At 30.5% G+C, this 19750-nt stretch overlaps 4 protein-coding genes across 4 annotated transcripts; 1 reads left to right on the plus strand and 3 right to left on the minus strand.

Moving 5' to 3' along the window:
* Nucleotides 1-155: 155 nt before the first annotated feature.
* LOC113399294 (uncharacterized) lies at nt 156-3237 on the minus strand. The gene is made up of 3 exons (XM_026638388.2): nt 2963-3237; nt 826-909; nt 156-405 (listed from the first exon to the last, which is right to left on the minus strand). Exons 1-3 carry the CDS (start codon nt 3105-3107, stop codon nt 194-196), a joined length of 441 nt encoding a protein of 146 aa, XP_026494173.2. The 5' UTR covers nt 3108-3237; the 3' UTR covers nt 156-193.
* Nucleotides 3238-4254: 1017 nt separating this feature from the next.
* LOC113399438 (carboxypeptidase B-like) lies at nt 4255-6724 on the minus strand. Its single transcript, XM_026638581.2, has 6 exons — nt 6625-6724; nt 6281-6490; nt 6105-6201; nt 5641-5949; nt 4829-5099; nt 4255-4602 (listed from the first exon to the last, which is right to left on the minus strand). The coding sequence occupies exons 1-6, from the start codon at nt 6693-6695 to the stop codon at nt 4295-4297; spliced, it is 1266 nt and encodes a 421-aa protein (XP_026494366.2). The 5' UTR covers nt 6696-6724; the 3' UTR covers nt 4255-4294.
* A 1056-nt stretch (nt 6725-7780) lies between these two features.
* On the minus strand, nt 7781-11889 carry LOC113399434 (glucose-dependent insulinotropic receptor-like). Its single transcript, XM_026638576.2, has 4 exons — nt 11542-11889; nt 10254-10388; nt 9484-9633; nt 7781-8998 (listed from the first exon to the last, which is right to left on the minus strand). Exons 1-4 carry the CDS (start codon nt 11747-11749, stop codon nt 8076-8078), a joined length of 1416 nt encoding a protein of 471 aa, XP_026494361.2. The 5' UTR covers nt 11750-11889; the 3' UTR covers nt 7781-8075.
* A 4741-nt stretch (nt 11890-16630) lies between these two features.
* Nucleotides 16631-19016, plus strand: LOC113399460 (large ribosomal subunit protein mL40). Its single transcript, XM_026638604.2, has 5 exons — nt 16631-16789; nt 16861-16953; nt 17465-17635; nt 18042-18240; nt 18827-19016. The coding sequence occupies exons 1-5, from the start codon at nt 16755-16757 to the stop codon at nt 18944-18946; spliced, it is 618 nt and encodes a 205-aa protein (XP_026494389.2). The 5' UTR covers nt 16631-16754; the 3' UTR covers nt 18947-19016.
* The last annotated feature ends 734 nt before the right edge of the window (nt 19017-19750 follow it).

Genomic DNA, 19750 nt, shown 5'->3' on the forward strand with positions numbered 1-19750 from the left:
TGGTATGTAAATTTCTAGTAGCAGAATATTTTTATCTTTAATAAAAGCTTAGTACAAAATTTATTGAAAAGTGCTCTATTTATATTTATACGAATAACATAGTCATATGTTTTTATTTATTTATGAAGTTATTTAATAGCGTTGTCTATAAAATATTTAATGGTTCTGACTCTCTTAGCTTAGTATAAAAAAGTTAATTAGGTACGAAGCCTTCCTCATTAGAAATTATTTTGTTATTATGATTACATGTGTATATTGTTAAACTGTAAAATAAAACAGCCATATTAGTTGCTAAAAATATTGTAGCTGAAAATTCTGAATAACCAACACCGGAATTGGAAGATCCTATACAGTCCGTATCATTAATTACTAATTTTATTTCCACGCTGGATACTGTAAATTCACCTGAAAAGTAAAGTAACCTTTTAAAATTGTTCTATCTATTAATAAGTTCTATTTTTAAATGAGTTTACAGTGTGTTGTTTCACATAAAAAATTGCTAATTTTAAAATTCCAAGCTGTTCATTAAACTGTAATTCGAATTTCGAAATTTTTCGTTGAATTCCAAAACTTTTCGACTTCTAATATATAATTGGAATTGTACTGTCAATAATGTTAAAAAGTCAGTCATTTTATTCACAAGTTTTTTTTTATGTGATAGTTGGCAAATGGAAAGTGACTACCATCGCCCAAGACATCTGGAACACCGGAGGGGCATGCAGGTGCGTTGCCGGCCAAGTAATAAACCAGCAATTACGTTTTTAAGATTTTAGATTTATATATTAATGAATGCTTAGGTGATTAAATGATTTTTTATCAACTCACTAATTTCACTTTTGTAATATATATCCATAATTCTGTTCATGCGAGCGGTTGGCCACGCCTTGTTTTCGGAGAAGAGGATACTTTCTAGAACAATATGCACTCTGTAAATGATGATGAAGGAAATGAATAGCATGGACACTGATGAGCCAAGAGTTGGATTCGTTTTATAAGTTTTTTTTTTTTTTAATTCCATTTTGCCCATTTTATCTCCGCGAACTGCATTATATTTTCGAAGCTTTCTAAATATTTTAATTTAATTGAAAAATATTCTGTATCTAAATAGGCTGGTATAAGGATTTTTAAATAACATTAAAGGATTTAAATGTAAGGCTCTACCACTGTTTCAGTATTTATATTCTATCTAGAAAAACCAACAAAAAACTTATTTGCTTTTTTCTATAAATTAAATCCCATAGACAACATTGTTTTTAACCATTAGTGGTTAATTTTTTCTTTAAATTTACAATGTGCTACTATAATTTAATTTATAGATTACAATTATCGTTATCGGCGTAGATTAACGACTGAATAGTTGACACACAACAAATGCATAATCTCCTGTTTTTATTAAATGTAATCCGAAGTGACGATTTGCATATGTTTTTTTTTAAATTTAAAAACCAATCCTGCATAAAAGTGTACAAAATAAAATAAAAGTCTAATCAGTCAAGCCGAGAGAGACTAACGATCGGCAATATAAATATTAACAAACTATTAACTATTCACAATCACGAACTGACACGTTTCCGAATCAATATTATCATAATCTATCAATTCGCTGTTTACAAATAGTTGTCAATGAAGATACAATATAAATTATTTAATAAATGTAGATTATTGAGTAAGTAGTTTATAGTCTAATGATAAACAATCACTTAACAATATTTTTTTATGGAGGTATCAAAAATATCGATTTATAAAGTAGAAAAGGCCTCAGCCCAGTACTGGAACATTTACTGGCTGTCATTTTATTTTATTTTTCACTAGCGATCCGCCCCGGCTTCGCCCGGGTGCAATGCTGGTACTAAATATACTATAGAATGTCTTTATATACAATATTCCCAGTTTTTCAGTCATTAGACAATACAAACCGCTATGTCCCTGCCTTTTAAATATTTAATATCTTCAAAAATATTCATTTAAATTATATGCCATATTAAAAGTACAATGTTTTAAAGGTACTTAATTGGATAAGGATTAATGCTGTATTGATTAAAATCGCTTCGAAAATAAGCCATTATTTCTCGTAAAAACTAAAGTATAAAAAATGGTTATTGTGGATTATCCCTAAGAGATAGACATATACCATCGCGAACTTTTTTGAAGACCTTTATAAGGTGTACAATACTGTAGTACATTATATTGATCTATCTAGTAGGGTTTCGCCAGCTTTTGCAATGTAAGCACAAAAAAATGTGTTTATTTACGACATCACTTCAGAAACCTCTAAAATTATCAGTGTCTCTCTACTATGCATGTATTATATATATAAAAGTTCTTTTGAATCAATCTATCTATTAAAAAAACCGCATCAAAATCCGTTGTGCAATTTTAAAGATCTAAGCATACATAGGGACAGACAGCGTTAAGCGACTTTGTTTTATACTATTTTAGTTTTGTTTTATGGAGCCATTCATTTATTACGTAAGACTATTTTCGCTTGTTTTTGACGCCCTATATATTATAAGAAAAAATAATAATAGGCTGACACTCTCCCCCCCGTTTAATATTTATAACGTAAGAATCTAGAGAAAAAAATGAATACACGTTTGGTTTATTTTACTGTTTATGTTTCAAAGAATCAATTTTTTGAAATTTTTATTCGTAATTTCAAAGGTACTAATAATCTTTATTTTTTGGCCCGCCCGTTGCCATAGAAATGGAAATGTCATTTTATACCTATAAGAGTCCGAGCGAACCTCGACAATTTTTTCGACAACCTTTTTCAAATAATTTTAACTTTGCGCATTTTTTGATTTTACGTAAGAACTATTTAAACTCCTTCCCACCCCCTTGTAAGAAAACAAAAGACATGATCGACTCTCCTCCCCCCCTAAATCGTCTTACGTAATAAACGAATGGCCCTTATGTTATGATGATTTAACAATAAATAAATAAATAAATGATAATAACCTACCTTGGCAAGTGCCCAGTTTTAATGAAATTTTATAGTAGGGTAATCCTATAGCTTCGATTGTACGCACAAATTTGACTGTTACTGAACATTGAAATAAAGTAGTGGATACAATGAAATACTTTATTATTAATCGATAGACTTCCATTATTTAAAAAAAAACTGTTTATAAAGATATTTTTAAGACTACACAGTGTATGGAATAGATGAAGTTGTGCCAATTAACTATGAATTTGTTTTCGTTGAACTACAGGAAGTTCATTGTAGTGACAATCACCTATTGTCAACCTAAGTTTATGTAACAATGTAAAGTTCTCTTGTATGTGAATATTTAAGTACAATAATAACTTCATAATGGTAAATATGTACTGTAGTACTGTGCTGTAGAGCTGTAGAGTATTAACAATAATAATATTATTAATGTTGTCAAATAAAAACTGACAACAACTATGAACGTACTATTTGATAATATTTGCTATTTAGAAGCGCGGTATTTATAAATTTACATCATACATAAATAAAATCATCATTTTATAAGTTCTAAACGAGAATGTGTAACTTTTAGACATATCATTAATCATTAGCATAATTTTTTTTTTATGGTAGAACATTTTCGTATTTATTTCACTTTAATATACTTTATTCGTATATATCAAAATTATTTGTACTGCGGAGTCAAAACCTTCATACAAGCCAAGTGCAGCGTATTTAATTTAAGGTCTTGGGTGTTACTTTGAGTGTGTATAGGGCTAAAATTTTTTTTGTCTTCGTGATATGCATTTGCGTTCAAATAAAATTTAAACATTTGTGAAAATTATATGTAAATTAAAATCTTGCATTTTTGAACTTGAAATACTCAAGGAAAATTTAACACATATAAGAAAAATTAGGATAAAAGCAAATAACATGCAATTGTAAAGATGAATTTAAAAATATAAATAATAATGCTAATATCAGGAAATAGAACAGGATGGTTAAGTATATGTTTTGTGGTGGAATTAATGTCAAATTAAAACAAGAGTGGTACGTATTATTGTTGATGAAGAAGAGGAATGAAATTTGCCGTAAAGAGATGACATATAATTGGTTTAAAAGTAACCGAAGAAGAAGTAATTACTCAAGTTACTTTCTATGACTATATAGTTCTATTACTTATAGAAAATAAAGATGAATGGAAGAGAAAAATACGGGCAAACAAATTATAAATCATACCAATGTCATACATGTCAATATTATATAAATACTTGATTGTTTTAACTTTATCTACCTATCTATAATAAAACATATTAATTAACAAAATTCTTAAAAAGTTATTTATTGTACCAATGTAACAATTTAATTATACATATTAAGAACATAGTGGCCACCTTCTGCGATACCCGCCCAAGATTCGGTGATAATCTGTTTTATGTAGGTTGGTGGTACAATGAATTCGTATTCGTAGCCAGGCAGTTCCATGGTGTAGGTGAGGGGAATACCAACGGAGCGGGTCCAATCTCGAGAGGTGCCACTAGTGAAATATAGCACTTGGGCAGCGTTACCTACTATGTAAGGAGTTGCTTTGTCTAGTTTGACTTTGTCAATAGCAGTCGCCATTCTGATGCCAGCGAGGTGAAGAGCCAGTCCATTAGATGGGAGGGTGCCTGTGTATTAAATATTAAATAAAAAATATGTTACGAGACTCATTAATTGAAGCTTATGCTATACTTAAATTACTGTTCAATCTTATGATAATAAGTATAATTAATAATATTCAAAATTGTATTAAAGAAGTATTTCACAACAAAAACCCTTTCCCTAGAATTTTTAGAGAAGTTTATATTGAAATATTATTTTTTGTTCATACAAATATGTTTATGTATTACGAACCATTGTGTCCCCATGCGTATAAGAACATGTTTCCGTAACTGTGTAGGGAGATGTATAGGGCAGTACGAGGTAAATTTGACATCACAGCATCTCTAATCACACGGATTTCAGGTTCAGAAAAAGCTGATGGTCCTTCATAGATAATAGAGCAAGGATCAGCAGAAGCAGGTCTCGAGCCAAAGTGGAAGTCAAAGTTACGATTGCCATCAACACCAGGGCATTCATCGGCGCCCTCATGCGACTTAGACCGAGTTTTACGCCAAAGACGGTCCTATAAGAAAAAATATAATTGTTATCCCTCGATAATGTAAATCACGATTTCTATTCGAAGTATAAGTAAAATGAAATAGTATAAACTTAATCAGATCCATAGGTCTTCGGTATGCCTAGCTATGTAAAATAAGGTTTACGAATAGTAGCGTTGTCTACGATATGTAATTCAGAAGTTATCGGCTTGAACTTTGGTTAAGAGGCTAAAATCATAGTTCATGTAAATGTATAAAAATGACAAATACTGCTGTTTCAATAAAAAAAATTAAGGCGTGAATTATTATCCTTTAGTATTTTTGAATATATACTATATAGCAACCGAGCTTGAATAAAACTGAAAATAATTAAAATTATGACAGGTTTTAAAATAGACGAAAAAGACTGGCATCTCATATCGCAATAACTAAATAATATTGATGATTTTTCTGTTTATTTCAACATTGTTTATATAGATGTTGTTTGTTTAAATAAGCAAGTAGTAAGTCACGTATTTAATGAGCTATCAGCTATAATCTTTGAAGGCTATCATCTATCCATTTTACCTCGTTAATGGAGTATTCGTAACCGTCAGGGTTGGCCATGGGAATAATGATCCAGTCGATTTTTTCTAAGAGTTCCTTATCTGCGCCAGTTACAAGTTGTTCAATTAGGTACAGGGCCACTGGTGAGGTAACCCATTCTCTGGCATGAACCGCTGCGTCGATTACTATCACGGGTTTGCGGGTGTTTTCGAAGCGGGTCGTGGAAATCCTTACGTACTTAATTTGACGACCTTCATAACTGAGACCAGCATTAATGACTGTTACAAGATTAGGGTACTTTTCGCCGACTTCGTCAATGTATTTAAATATCTGAAATTTGGATTTAAGTTGTTATTAGTATTGAATTCATAATTATTTAAGGTATAGTAGGATATATGTACGAATAGAATAGGATGATGTTTTACGAAAGTAAAATAAGAGAGATATGAAGGCAAACTTTTGGCTAGAATACTCATAAACCATACCTGTTCTGAGTTGTAATAGGCATCCCAAGTAATAGTACTGTTGGTATTAGCAGTTTCTCTAGCTCTGTTGATTTGCGATTCTTCAGCACGGAGAATGCTAGAAAAGTTATATTTTGTACAGAATAAGAAAACTGTAGGTTTATGTACAAATGATGATTTATAAGTCTGTTACTCACTTTGCTAAGTTGTCCGAGACCAATTTGTAGCCCATATCGTTCTTCTCGAAGTAAGGCAGCCATTGTTCTTTTTCTTGTGGAGAAAGTCTGATCAAGGCTTCCAATTGTCTCGAAGAAGATATGGCAGCAGGTTTTGCAGATAAAATGTCTATACTAGCTTCCAACGAGCTAATTTGGTGTGATGGTCCCCATATACGGTACAGCAGGTGGCTTTAGAGAATAATACGTACAAAGAAATTTTATTAGAAAAAAATTGGTATCGAATATTATTATTAATTATATTTTTTCAGTTCTCATTTACAATTTATAAAAATAAACTAAATAATATAACTATGTATTCTTACCCTTCATAATTATCATGGCGGGCGTGAACTGCGCCTGCTAGCAAGAGCAGATAAGCGATCAAAGGCGCCATCTTTCAAACTAAGCTATTATTTCATGCGATTCGCTTTTAGCCACCTTTAATGATAATCCATTTCCGATGTTATCGAAGTTATCTTAATCTTAATTGTGCATAGATACCCTATAGATTCTACTTTGAATATATTCAATATTATCAACGTGATCCTATCAATTATTTGAGTTATTGGTTATTTATTGTTTAATTGAATAGGTCTTTTAATGTTTGTTTGTTGAAATATTACGGAATACAAATATTTACAAGGTAATAATGATAAAGGTTGATTCGTATTTAAAAAATATATATTTATTACATTAATTACGATTCGTTAAATAAAATCAGTAGTGGAACCTATAATGATTAAGAGCTCACTTTGTATCTTACTCTTGAAATTAATATTATATATTTAATAAGTATTTTTATTTTATAACGTTTATTTGTTTATACAAATAAACGTTATAAAATAAAAATACTTACATAGATTTATAAAAATCTATGTATGTATGACATAAATGAGAAACATTATATACGTATATACGCACACATCTCTATACGTATGTACCTACCTATATGGGTATAAAATTTTTTTTAAAGTAAAATTTTTAGAATAATCCTTTTCATTTATTAAGTTTATTGTATTAAGTAAAACTAAATAATAAATAATATAAAATTATATTTATTTATATACATAGATAGATAGATAGATAATTATTACAATAAATGTCTCATATATCTTTCTGATATTTCAGTTTCTTGTACTTAATTATAGTTTCGGTTTTTTTCAGCATCTATAAAAATGGTAGAACATTAAAATTAATTTCAAAAAACCTAACGATAGCCAATTTTTTAGTTTTACCTCTCATAAACTTTTAACTTGGGAATATTCAAATAATATAATAAATCTAGTTTAATTTATAATAATTTAATCGTATTCGACTAGGTTACTATAATGACTAATACTATAATTATATTTACTGTTATATAATACTATTACTTACTTTGATAATTTATTACTAATATAATTATGGATTTATAGATATTGAAATAAATTACTAAATTTATACAATTATCTCAGACCTAGAAAATGTAGTATCATTATGGTCATAGTTATCATTTAGATTAATAAAATTTTATATAGGCTATTGAACGTTATCGATATTATAAGGATTTTCATTGATATGGTATCTTAAGCAATAAAGGAACCAATTTTGCTTTCGACCATCGTCCTTTTATAAACGCCAAGAAAGTAAATTGCATTACGTTGTTTTAAAATAACTCAAATTTATATTAAAAATACTCATTTATTTTATATTAAGTGTTAAATTAATAAAGCCAATTAATATAATACTATATTTTACAATAGAGAGCTAACTAACCTTGATATACGCAAGTAAACTATCTTAAAACGTCTTTCCGAAAAAAATGTCGGAGATGTATTCGAAAATATGTTCTTATCGACCTTTGAAAGCCTTTATGCCACCAAGCGTATATCAAAGGATTTAAAATACTGTTAAGAAATGCTAATGTTGCTAGGGGTCCACCGAGCAACATTCTTAGATGCAGACACTTCGGATTCCTTTGTTTCTCTTGACAGAAAACAAAAAATATTACTGTTATGAAAAATGGCATCCAAGTAACAATGAAACTTCCTGAAGTTAACATCACAATAACTATGGCACGCCATTTATTTGGCTCTCTCACTTTATTTTTTTTCCCCTTCTGTCCATTTTCGAGATTTCTCATATCTATTACGCGTGATTCTTTTCTGTCCGTAGCATTGCTTTGTTCTGTGTAACTAGAATGAATAGACTGTATACTAAAATCAGATTCGTAATTTTTTAGACTATCACTGTCCATTACAAATGCTACACGATTGTTTTGCGTTATTTTATTATCATTAAGATCGTCATTGCTTTTGGATTTATAGTTGAGTTTATTTGGATTATGCTTAAGATTACGATTTATACTTCCGTTGAATGATGCGCTTCTTGTAATTTCCATTTTTTTGGTCGTTTGAGGTAGTTTGACCGATTGAGCAGATTTTTTTAAATTAAAGTTCCCTCTATTAATTCTCATTTCAGGTATTTTGCTTTTGCTTGAGTTAACACTTTTAACAGTTGCATTAATTTCTTTTACGTTTTTTAAAGCTTTCACCAAGATAATGCTGTAGAGGACGGCTACAAGTATGATGGGAACTATACTAAGAAGAGAATTGAGGAGAATTATCGCACTCGGAAATAAAGCGACGTAGTAGCATCGAGAATGTTTTAGTTCGGTGTTGACAAAGCCGATGGCAGGTAAAAATCCCAGCGTGATGCCTGTGAAAAGTTATTCCTTAAATATTGTTTGTTACGTTAATTGTTCAATATGATAATGTTAAAATAATTATAAAATGACAAAATTAAATACATGACTTAATTATGTATACATATAATAATAAAAAAATAGTGACTTGATGAAATATATCCTGTACATTATTGCTGATATAGAACGAAGTCTTTCTAGACTATAGAAGGGACTATATTGACAAATTGTTACTAATAGTATAAGGGCAAGTTGTCTTAATATAAATACGTATTTATAGTTTATATAGATTTATTGTTTGATTTTATTAAACGAATAATTATTATGAATAACACATGTAATTGTTTAAATAAACAAATTAAACGCTCGTCTCACTCTTGAAGGCTTTATACAAAGATAATTGTTGTAAAGTAAATATATATTGATCGTTATGTGCATTATAAAGATTGGACTTTTTATAGTATTTGTAGCCGCATTAAAACAGTTTATATTTACTCACCAATCAACCAAAAGCCAAGGATGCCGATTCTTACTTTCGTGGTACTGAACCACCTTTGATAGTAAAGCCCATGGAGGATGTAAATATATCGGTCGACAGCTATAAGGCCGACGCTAAATAACGACACCATTGCCGGACAAACAAGCATACCTTAAATAAAGAATAACTTTAATATATTTTCTTAAATTAAGTAGTCGGAATTAGACAAATAAAGGTGCCATAAAGTTGTCCAAATTGTATTTGCTGTTTATTTAAAAAGAAAGTATGTCTATTCACCAAGTATGGTGGAAGGGCTTTGTGCATGCCTGTCTGGGTAGGTACCATCTACCCTTCACATATTACAGCAATACTTTGTATTGTTCTGTTTCGGTTTGAAGGGTGATCGGCCAATCGAACCGCAGGCACAGGGACATTTCATTTTATTTTTCAATGTTGGGGGCGCATTGGCAATGTAAGAATTGGTTAATATTCTTACAGCGCTAATGTCTATGTGCGTTGGTGACCACTTGCCATCAGGTGGTCCATTTCCATGTCCATTGTGGTATTGTTGGGATACCGTTTCATTGGATTATGAGTGTGCGGTAATAGGAAGTGTTCTTGTGTTTGCGTAGAAACGTGATCAAAGCCGGTCAAGAAGATATCGCCAATGTCTATTTTTTTTATTTTTTAACGTCAGTAGTTTACTAATACCAAATGGTTACGATGTTATTTTTAAAGTTAATTATTAGATGCTTTAACAATCAGTTGTTATATTTTAATAAATATTTTACCGATTTGAAATATACACATAGGACTGGAATTAATTAAATTTTCCATGCTGACTCCAAATATAATGGATAAACCGGTGATAGCATCTGCAAGGGAGACATTGCCGAGCAACATGTACGTGCTCTTTGGTTGTAGCCCTGCAAAAGAAAATACTTTATAAAAATATGTGAAGGTACAATGGAAACCTGCAACCATACTTTTCATTTCAAAAGTCAACATTGCTCCAAACGACGCTTTAAGAGATTGCAACATCAACATGGCCTTAGAGAATAGAGGAATTGCGGCATACGAGGTGTTGGCAAAATTATTCTTACTTCGTATAAACATTATTGATATGCTAAGGTTAAAGTTACAAGGACGCGTAATCAAGAATAATGCACAAAAAAGTGAAACAGAAAGCTTTTAATTATAAATTAATTTATAAAAAAAAAAAACAATATCGGATATATTTTCTCAAATTATATCATTCTTTTCAAACTTTTTTTTATCGGAAATTAATATATATTCTTTAGGATCATTAAAATAAGACCCCCTTGGCTCGCTTCACTTGATAAACTATTTTAGAATAGCTTATTATAAGAAGTCGAAGTAAAACTCGAAGCACCTTGTATTTCTACGATGAGTAAACAAGCGGAACTTTTGTAAGAAAACTACAACATGAAGTAATCATCTTAATGTATATTGAAGGGAACGTTTATTTGAACATGTTATTAGCGTCGATAATTTGTATCCTAAGCGTTATTAATAATATATTACATTTATTTAAGTTGAAAGAATATTATTAATGTCAAATTGACCATAACAAAGTGATTGCATTTGCATTTATTGGTCACACCGGTTTAATTTATGTTTTTATTGATATTTATCAGGAAGCTGGCCATGTGATTTTCTCGGACACTGTATTTTAATGGAACTTGTACCCCCAAAGCAGATCGATTAGGTTCTTCTCTGAACTACTGAACAACAACGGTTTCATTTCAGTAATAACTTCATTTTAGTAATAACGTATAATGATTTGATTTGTTTTTAGACACTATTGATTTAAAAGGAATTGTAAAAAGTCAACAATATTTTCAAAACGGGTAAAATCATATACTTTCTTTCTTATAATTTGATACTATCGTAATTCATAGCGATAACTTTAGGCAGCATATAAATTATTGAAAATAACACAGGTACACAGATATTTACTTACACGTATAGCGTTTGTACTTAAGTTTACGATTGCTTAAGCAGGTACAGATCCGCTCAATGATGTACATATTCTAAACTAAGAAACAAACGATTTACCTTTCTTTAAAATCAGTCCACTGGATACAACAACGGTCAAATTGCTTAGAAAGATGATTATGCCAAATATATATGCAACAATTTTATAAGTGGCAATTTGTTGAATCTCTTTTTCTTTAAAATGTTCGTACAAATCAAACAAATCCACATCACTTTGATTTAACACATTTGAATCACTCATGTTCACTTTAGAATTAATGTACGCCATAATTAATAAATAAATACACACGAAAATGTTTATTCGAGCGATATATTGTGAATATACTCCTACGTTCAGCAATAACCAAACCTTTCTGTAGGCACATTTCAATGCTGACGTTTCTTAGCAAAGAATGTTATGAAGATAAATATTACACACCACGAGGATAAAGTCAACTGGTTAAGTTTTGTTTATTATAATGAGAAGATTTGCATTTTATAGTTCCTTTGGCGTTTCCATAGAATACATGTTGTAGGCAGTTTAAAACATGGGTCAAATTTAAGAATAGATATGTGCCATTGTGCATTTTAGCTTATTTAAATAAGATGAGTGGTTGAATAAATTGGGTTAAAGTTTTATAGTAATGTTATAATAGCGTTTTTTTTCTGTTATCGGATTAAGTACATTTTATATTGTAATAGTAAGTAAATATGACAATATTTGTATGTGAATTTAATTTTGTAAGTGATATTTATATATATAAATCGTCTGCAAGTGCGTATGTAGCTGAACTCCTCGCAAACGTTTGGACCGGATTTGATGTTATTTTTTTTGTTGGAATTTGAAAGGAGCTTGGGTAGGTGGGTGTTGCTACGATTGGCAAGTAAATAAAATTCTTATTTCACCCGGACGAAGTCGGGAAGCGGAGCTGGTTTATATTTAAATCATACTATTATAATAGAAAGCTAGGTTTTTCTACGAATTCATGTAAATACTCTATACTTATTTTATATACTACATAAACATTATGAAAGCTTTTATTTATTAGATGTATGGTATACATTTCCGATATATTATGTTGTATGAAGTAGGTCATTGTGATTAAGGTGATGTAAGAAAATCCTGATGGTTTTTAGGGTAACGCTGGCAAAAATATAAGAAGACGGAGACAGTATTACTGTATTCAGTATACTATACTATAAATATAGGGTAGGTATATATCATACATTGTATTAAATAATATATAATGTTTAGCATGCACTGTAATGCTCCTTTCATTTGTTTTGCATAAAATTATATGATACTCGAGCGCCACCTAGTGTTCGTTGATAGTTCTTTGTCAAGCACATTCGTAAGCGCACGCACGCTTTATTGCAATTGTGAATAAAATAGGCACGATGTAAGAAAAAAAAAACACATTGATTGTTATATTATTTATAAAAATAAAATTTAATAAAAGTAAATCGCATTACTGTTCGTTAAAGTTAGTGGTTATTTTTTTTTTTTTAATTGTGTGTACGGGTCTTTGATATTCATCTTAACTCACACTTAACCTTTAAGCAACAAACATAATACCTTGATTATAAGAACACAACGTCCTATTGTGAATACAGATTATATTTTGTAGCGGTGCATGAGTCATAATAAAAAAAAATACGATCATTACATGTTATTTCGTGTTGTTAAATGGATTTCCCCTTTATAACTAAATTAGAAATCCACGCACGTATATAACATATTTTATATATATTAATTTATTTTTAGTATTACCAATGTAATATATATCTAGTTACTTACGAAGGCGCGCCCTTCCATGCTAAATTAGCGGCGTTCATTAGTATGAGTGAGCCCGTGCTTACATGATGTCTTAGTGTGCGTCAGATGACTCCAAAAAAGATACGTATTAGATTATATAAGATGGTTAAAGGCACGTCTCCATGACTGAACAGATCTATACTAAACTAAGTTAATTATAATATATTTCTTATAACACATTAAAGATCTGGTTAATTAAATATACGGAACCACATAAAAATAATATGAATCGTGTCTAGACCTAAAAAAAATTGTAATCGGCTGTCACAGACACCGGTTCTATTTTTTATACGTAAGTATGTCGAATTGCTTATTTTAACTATGGAGTCAAACTATTAGAGTATAACTAGTTTGACTTCATGGTTTTTTGTTGGAGTGTTGGTTATCATCATTTTTGTTTGATTAACTTGTGGTAGACGTATAAATTGTGATAATTGTACTTGAACATTAAGAAGATTCGAGTTTGCATACCGCGGTTGACAATGTCAATTGACCGTACTATTATATTACTTATTTATAACTATCTAATTTGATACGGCAGTTGATATGGGTTGGGTTCAGAATTATTTACAACGATTTTGGGGAAACAAATTGTTGTATATGTTAAAGCTTTGGTCTCTAATTCAGCAATACCACTCGCGTCGTGCGAAACGGTTTTCGAGAAAATTAAGAAAAAATATCACAACCTGTAGACGCGGAAATATGTCAAATAGATCGTAATATCACTGAAAGACTAGGATAAGTAATTATTTTGTTTAAGTTCGACAAGGATTCAATATACATAACTTGTCATTTGTCAAAACGCTAAATAAATCAGTCAAATGTCACGTAAAAGTGTTTGTTGTTTCTTTTTGACTCGCGTAATTCGAATGAGTGCTCATTTTGTTTGTTGTGGTTTATTTTGTTGATTTTGCTAGAAAACTTAAATTTACACAATTGATTGTATAAAATTTACACAAAACTGACTCTGTTAACTATTATTCTATATGGTCTTGTGGGCCTTACTCCTAAAGTGTATTTTAAGAAACCGAAGGCGCGAACGGGGTGCTGCACATCCCGTAATTGTTGATTTTAAGGCTTAGAATTATAAGATTAGTTTTTGTCACTATCTCAGGAACGGAGCAAATTCGCATGATGGGAATGGTACCAGGGCATAGGGAGAATACTCATACCTTCCACCCTAGCCCCTCTACCACCCCTCTTGCGCCCGAATACCGCAACCGTTGAAATTTAGAAAAAAGACAATGGAAAAGATCGCGTATAATAGTTTGCTAGCATGAGACTTCTGCATTATTTCTTCATGTGATCATGTCAGCATCTGTGACAAAGAAAATCACAATTTCGGTACATACTGTACAATGTCACAGCGTCTACTCGAAACAATAACTTGTCATTTAACAAATTTTAAGAAACAAAAGTATTTCAAGTAGAATAACATCACCCTAATTACGGCAGTTACGTTCTCTAAATCTTACGTACCTATGTCTGTACATACAGTACTTACCGCACTTAGTAATATCATGGTAAACTTACAATATGTGTATAGAGGTACCAAAATATAAATAAACACAATAATATTGAAATAATTCTAAGATTATAAGTAAAAAAATAGGCTATTTGACAATGCGAAAAATAAAGTATCAATTATTGTAATCAGTATATATTATGAGTTTAAAAATGGTTATTATTAACGAAAGTTCAAAATAATAATTAATTTATTCAAAAATCCATAAATAAAAATGCATTTTTTTTAAATGTTTGTCACGTGACACAAAACGCTCCTGATTGGTCGGGTTTATGATGACGTCACTTGCTTGTTAACCTCGTTTGCCACCTGTATGTGGATTATATGTGCCACAGATTATAATACAGGCAAGTGACGTCACCGACCCCATTGCAGCGCTATATTATCAAACTAGCGTTTTCGCGCGCTATTTAAATATGGAATTTTGAATTTGATATTTTTCAGTAAATATGTACTAGAATTAGAAATAAATAATACTACTAAATAATATAAAATGGATTTTAAAAACCAGTCAAATAGCCTATTGAAATAGTTACACGTTACGTTAGTTTGAGAGGATAAAATAGTCCCGAATAATATAAAAGTAATTGTTATGTTATTAAATCGTCCAACGGTATAGAATTTGTAATACAAAGACGCGCGCCTTCATGGTATATTTTATTAAAAGCTGTATTTTAAATTATGAAGAACAGATGTATTTAAATATGAGCATATTAATGTATAAAAATATATTTCCAGGAGCTTCAATAACTGTGGCGGACTAACAGGGATAAAGATTTGGTCTATATCTATTCCCCATCCATAAAGTATTGATTATTCAAATAAGTATGAACTATAGAAAGAAATATATTATTCATCTTTTTTAGTAATTAACAGTTGAATATTAAAAAAGGTATTATATTTGCTATTACGAAACGACAATAAGACGTTTTGAAAAATCTACATCATTGGAGAATAATTTTCCCTAGTGGATTTTTACGAAACTAACGTAGTGTACATGAACGCATTAAAAAAACAGCATAAGTTGCAACAACAATATTTTTTAACTATAGTAATTTTAATGTTTTTATAAAAAAACATTGAGCAGTTTCAGAATCTTCTAAGGATGCCAACTGCATTTAAACTGTCAGGATATAAAATCTTAACCATTTTTGTTACCATATGGTAAAAGTGATATTTTTCTAAATAATAAGTACTAATATTTATTCTGTGTAATTGAACACTCTTTTAATTTAACTTTAAATATCGTATGGGCAAAACTATAACGTTACGCATTATTATAGTGATTCTATGACTTGGAGCTAGGGAATAAACGATTTGTCAATATGATCAACAGATTAGGAATACCGTCGTATCACATAGAACCAAAAAGTTTTGAGACACAACGTAATAGCTTACTGATTCACGTTTTCTATACTATTCATTGAAATATTATTTATCATTCCTTAGAGTTTGGCAACGCACCTGTAAGCCTCCAAGTGTTGCAGATGTCGCAGGTTTTGCATGGGTGGTGGTAGTCGCTTTCCATCAGGTGAAACTCGTTTGCCAGCTATGTTGCAAAAAAAAATTGTGGTTCATTAATAATGTGCTCATGATAACACATTTGATTAATTAAAAAAACGAACGAATATACAGGCTGTTTCACTTAATATGAATTGTTAAAATTCCAATAAAGATTTTACTTGAATCTTAAGCAAGTCCCTAAACTGAGAATGTTATTATATTATAACACAATAGCTTGAATCTACAAATACAGCATAAGTCGGAACATAGAGAGTTTATTTGTCAATAAGACATTGACGTCTAAAATAACAACTGTCATTTGTCAAGTGCCAAAAATCAAAATTGTCTTGACGGAACACTAAGTTATAATTATATTTTAAGTTTTATTACCCTTTTGGAGTTATTTCCAAAAGGGATTAGAAAACCTTATACTACCAAGATAGTAATAAGATGTTTAACTTAAATATTTTCAGACAATTTTCCCGGTATAAATCATTTATAGAAAAATAACCTTAAATAAGTTAAATTTTATTCTAATTGTTATTTAATTTTTTAGATTAACAATATCATCAGCAGCAAAAATCCCTATAAATACGAGGAATATTTCTGCTTCAGCAGTTGTGCAATTTAAGATAACCGATCAGTTATGGTAAGAATATATTTTTACCTTACAACATTTTGAGTGAAGATTCATAGTAGGTATATACTAAAAATATACATAACCGTAATATTTCATTTCATTACCTATTAAACCGTACATATATAACATATAACGAATAATTTCTATTCTATTGAAAGTATGGGAATAAGGATATCTAAAGTGCATGTTATAAATTAAAAAGTTTGATATTCATTCATATTCATATATAAATGTTCAAATATTTACTTGGTGGTAGGACTTTGTGCTAGCCTGTCTGTGTAGGTGCCACCCACTCATCAGATATTCTACCGCCAAAGCACATTACCCACTAATGTTCCTGCTTGATGGATGAGTGAGCCAGTGTAACTACAGGCACAAGGGATATTCCATCTTAGTTTCTAAGGTACCCACCTTTTGCTATTGGTTGCTATTGTGGTTACCACTCACCATCAGGTGGCACATTTGATTGTCTCCCTGTCTATATCATAAAAAAAAATCAATCTCCAATTTCGATTTTCAGGGCAGAGCCTTTGAAGAAAAAGAAAAAGTTGGATCCAGCCATTGTTAAAGCTCGTGAGGAAAGGCGACGTAAAAGATTGGAAAAACAGATTCGCAGATTAGAGAAAAATGCGAGGCAACTGAAGCCTATCGAGGAGATAGAGCCTCCCTTGCATCTTTTAGATGAAATGAAGTAAGAATATAATTGTATATTTAAAAATCTGCTCACAAGGTTTTTTAAATTAAAAATATTTAATATTTTAACATTCCACTTGAAATACATTTGTAAATAGTTAAACATTGAAACAATTAGTATAAGTTATTTTTAATGAAGAAAATTTGCAATGTTTTCATTTGATAGGATGATTGTTGACTCAGTATTTAAAGATAACTTTAGTGCTTGCAATAAACCAATGTGCTTGCAAATAATTAACTGAATTAACTTTTAAAGTGAAATTACATATTCAAAAATAATAAATGCATGTAACATATACTTGAAAAACACTTTTTAAATAAAACTTAAGTGAGTATTTTAATTTGTAATAAAATATATTTCATATTAAGAATAGAATCATATGTTTTTTTTTATTTCATTTCAGAAAACGAAAAAGGCCCGCTGTAAATATATCAGAAGAGGAACAAGAGGCACGTGCATTACTGCTTAAAGATTGGACTCGGTACAAGAAGCAAGAATACATATCAAATGTAAATCAGATAGACAGAATCATGGCAGCACAGCGACGTGCCCTAGACATGCTATATGAAGAGTCGGAAGAGTTGTACAATGAAGCTATCATGGTAAATATCAGTTCATTTATATACTATGAACAATTTGTCTGACATTTTGATTCAGAATGGCTATCATTATGCTAATTTTATTTATTGTAATATGGTAAGGCCAGGCGACTGATAGTAACTAATCTATAGACATTGGAGCTGTAAGAAGTACATCACCAAAGTGCCACAAACCTTAGGCACCAAATGTTATCTACCTTGTACTTATAGTTACACTGGTTCACTCAGCCTTTAAACTGGAACACAACAATACCAGATATTGCTGTTTGGCCGTAGAATATATGATGAGTGGGTGGTATCTACCTAGACAGGTGTAAAGCCCTATCACCAAGTACAACTGCACCAATCCGCTTAAAACAAATTGAAAGACTTATGGTGGCTATTTTCAACAAGTGTTTTACAAGAAAGAGACACATAAATAAGTATAATAATTTAATTAAGGAATTCATTTAACTCTTATTTTTGTTGTTATGAAATATTATGACAGGGAAACTAAATGTTATATTTTTTTTCTTGAGATTTTCTTACAAATATTATGTAGATTTTTCATAACTTATTTTTACTTTTTACTTTTCCTGTGTTTTTACAGCCTGATTTACAACTTATCCCATATACGGTCAGCGGGACATACGCTACGCCACCAATTAAGAACTACAATTCTCCTGACGGTGAATACTTCGATGTGTCCAAGAAATGGGGACAGAAATGATAAATGGATATTATATTACATTAGACTAAAATCTATTATTAGTGTTAATAAATATATAATTACAAATAAAGTATTTTAATTCAAATACATTAGTAATATAGTATGTACGACTTAGACAGTGTTTTTAAAAAAATTTACTTTCTCTTAAAAATGGAAAAAAAATCAAGCATGGCTCGTGAGCGCAGATGGGCTGTACTGGGGGTTCGCGCATGTACACTTTCTGCCAAATCACAGTAGCCGAATGAAAAGTGAGAGTCCGAAAGACGATAAGCATCGACTGACGGACCAATCGCGTGCAGCCTTGGCCCCCTAAGCTTCATTCCTCCAAAGAGACCTAAAAATGTACTGCGCAGGTAAAGGTTGTGTTCACGACTCATACCGTTACTATATCATCTTATTCGAGTAATTTATTTAAGTACATTTATTTCAAACGTTTGGCTGTATACCGGTTTCGTTAAATTATTATAGCGGGCATTAGTATGAGTAAGTGACCCTCGTACTTACAAGATGTCTTAATGTGCGTGAGACGCTTAAGAGTAAAGACAGCAAGAAAATATAAATAATATTATATATTTAATTCATTTAACGTGGATTGGCGCGCCTTTGTGAGTGAATATATCTATATATATGTTTCCAGAATTGTATAATTCTCTATACTAAACTAAGTATTTGGACTATTTTTGCCTAGTCGGGTTTTAGATAGGCATTCGAAGTAATATTGTAATCGTTGAAATAAATATTAAATTCGGCTTATTTCATAAACTTATTATTAATGTCTAATAATAATAAGTTTATTAAATAAGC

This window comes from Vanessa tameamea, chromosome 19 (assembly GCF_037043105.1).
Source record: "Vanessa tameamea isolate UH-Manoa-2023 chromosome 19, ilVanTame1 primary haplotype, whole genome shotgun sequence".
Classification (NCBI taxonomy): Eukaryota; Metazoa; Arthropoda; class Insecta; order Lepidoptera; family Nymphalidae; genus Vanessa; species Vanessa tameamea.

Bases quoted from the DNA above. Each gene is read 5' to 3' on its own strand.
- LOC113399294 (XM_026638388.2), bottom strand. From the start codon at position 3,107: ATGGAAGTCTATCGATTAATAATAAAGTATTTCATTGTATCCACTACT. The intron at 910-2,962 runs GTAGGTTATTAT...ATATTGTTCTAG, and splicing joins AAAACTGGGCACTTGCCAAG to AAAGTATCCTCTTCTCCGAA. The intron at 406-825 runs GTGAGTTGATAA...TTTACTTTTCAG, and splicing joins ATATTACAAAAGTGAAATTA to GTGAATTTACAGTATCCAGC.
- LOC113399438 (XM_026638581.2), bottom strand. From the start codon at position 6,695: ATGGCGCCTTTGATCGCTTATCTGCTCTTGCTAGCAGGCGCAGTTCAC. The intron at 5,950-6,104 runs GTATGGTTTATG...TCCAAATTTCAG, and splicing joins CCTATTACAACTCAGAACAG to ATATTTAAATACATTGACGA. The intron at 4,603-4,828 runs GTTCGTAATACA...TTTAATACACAG, and splicing joins ATACGCATGGGGACACAATG to GCACCCTCCCATCTAATGGA.
- LOC113399434 (XM_026638576.2), bottom strand. From the start codon at position 11,749: ATGGCGTACATTAATTCTAAAGTGAACATGAGTGATTCAAATGTGTTA. The intron at 9,634-10,253 runs GTAAAATATTTA...TCTTTATTTAAG, and splicing joins TATGTGTATATTTCAAATCG to GTATGCTTGTTTGTCCGGCA. The intron at 8,999-9,483 runs GTGAGTAAATAT...AACTTTTCACAG, and splicing joins CCTTGGCTTTTGGTTGATTG to GCATCACGCTGGGATTTTTA.
- LOC113399460 (XM_026638604.2), top strand. From the start codon at position 16,755: ATGTTTAACTTAAATATTTTCAGACAATTTTCCCG. The intron at 17,636-18,041 runs GTAAGAATATAA...ATTTCATTTCAG, and splicing joins CATCTTTTAGATGAAATGAA to AAAACGAAAAAGGCCCGCTG. The intron at 18,241-18,826 runs GTAAATATCAGT...GTGTTTTTACAG, and splicing joins TGTACAATGAAGCTATCATG to CCTGATTTACAACTTATCCC.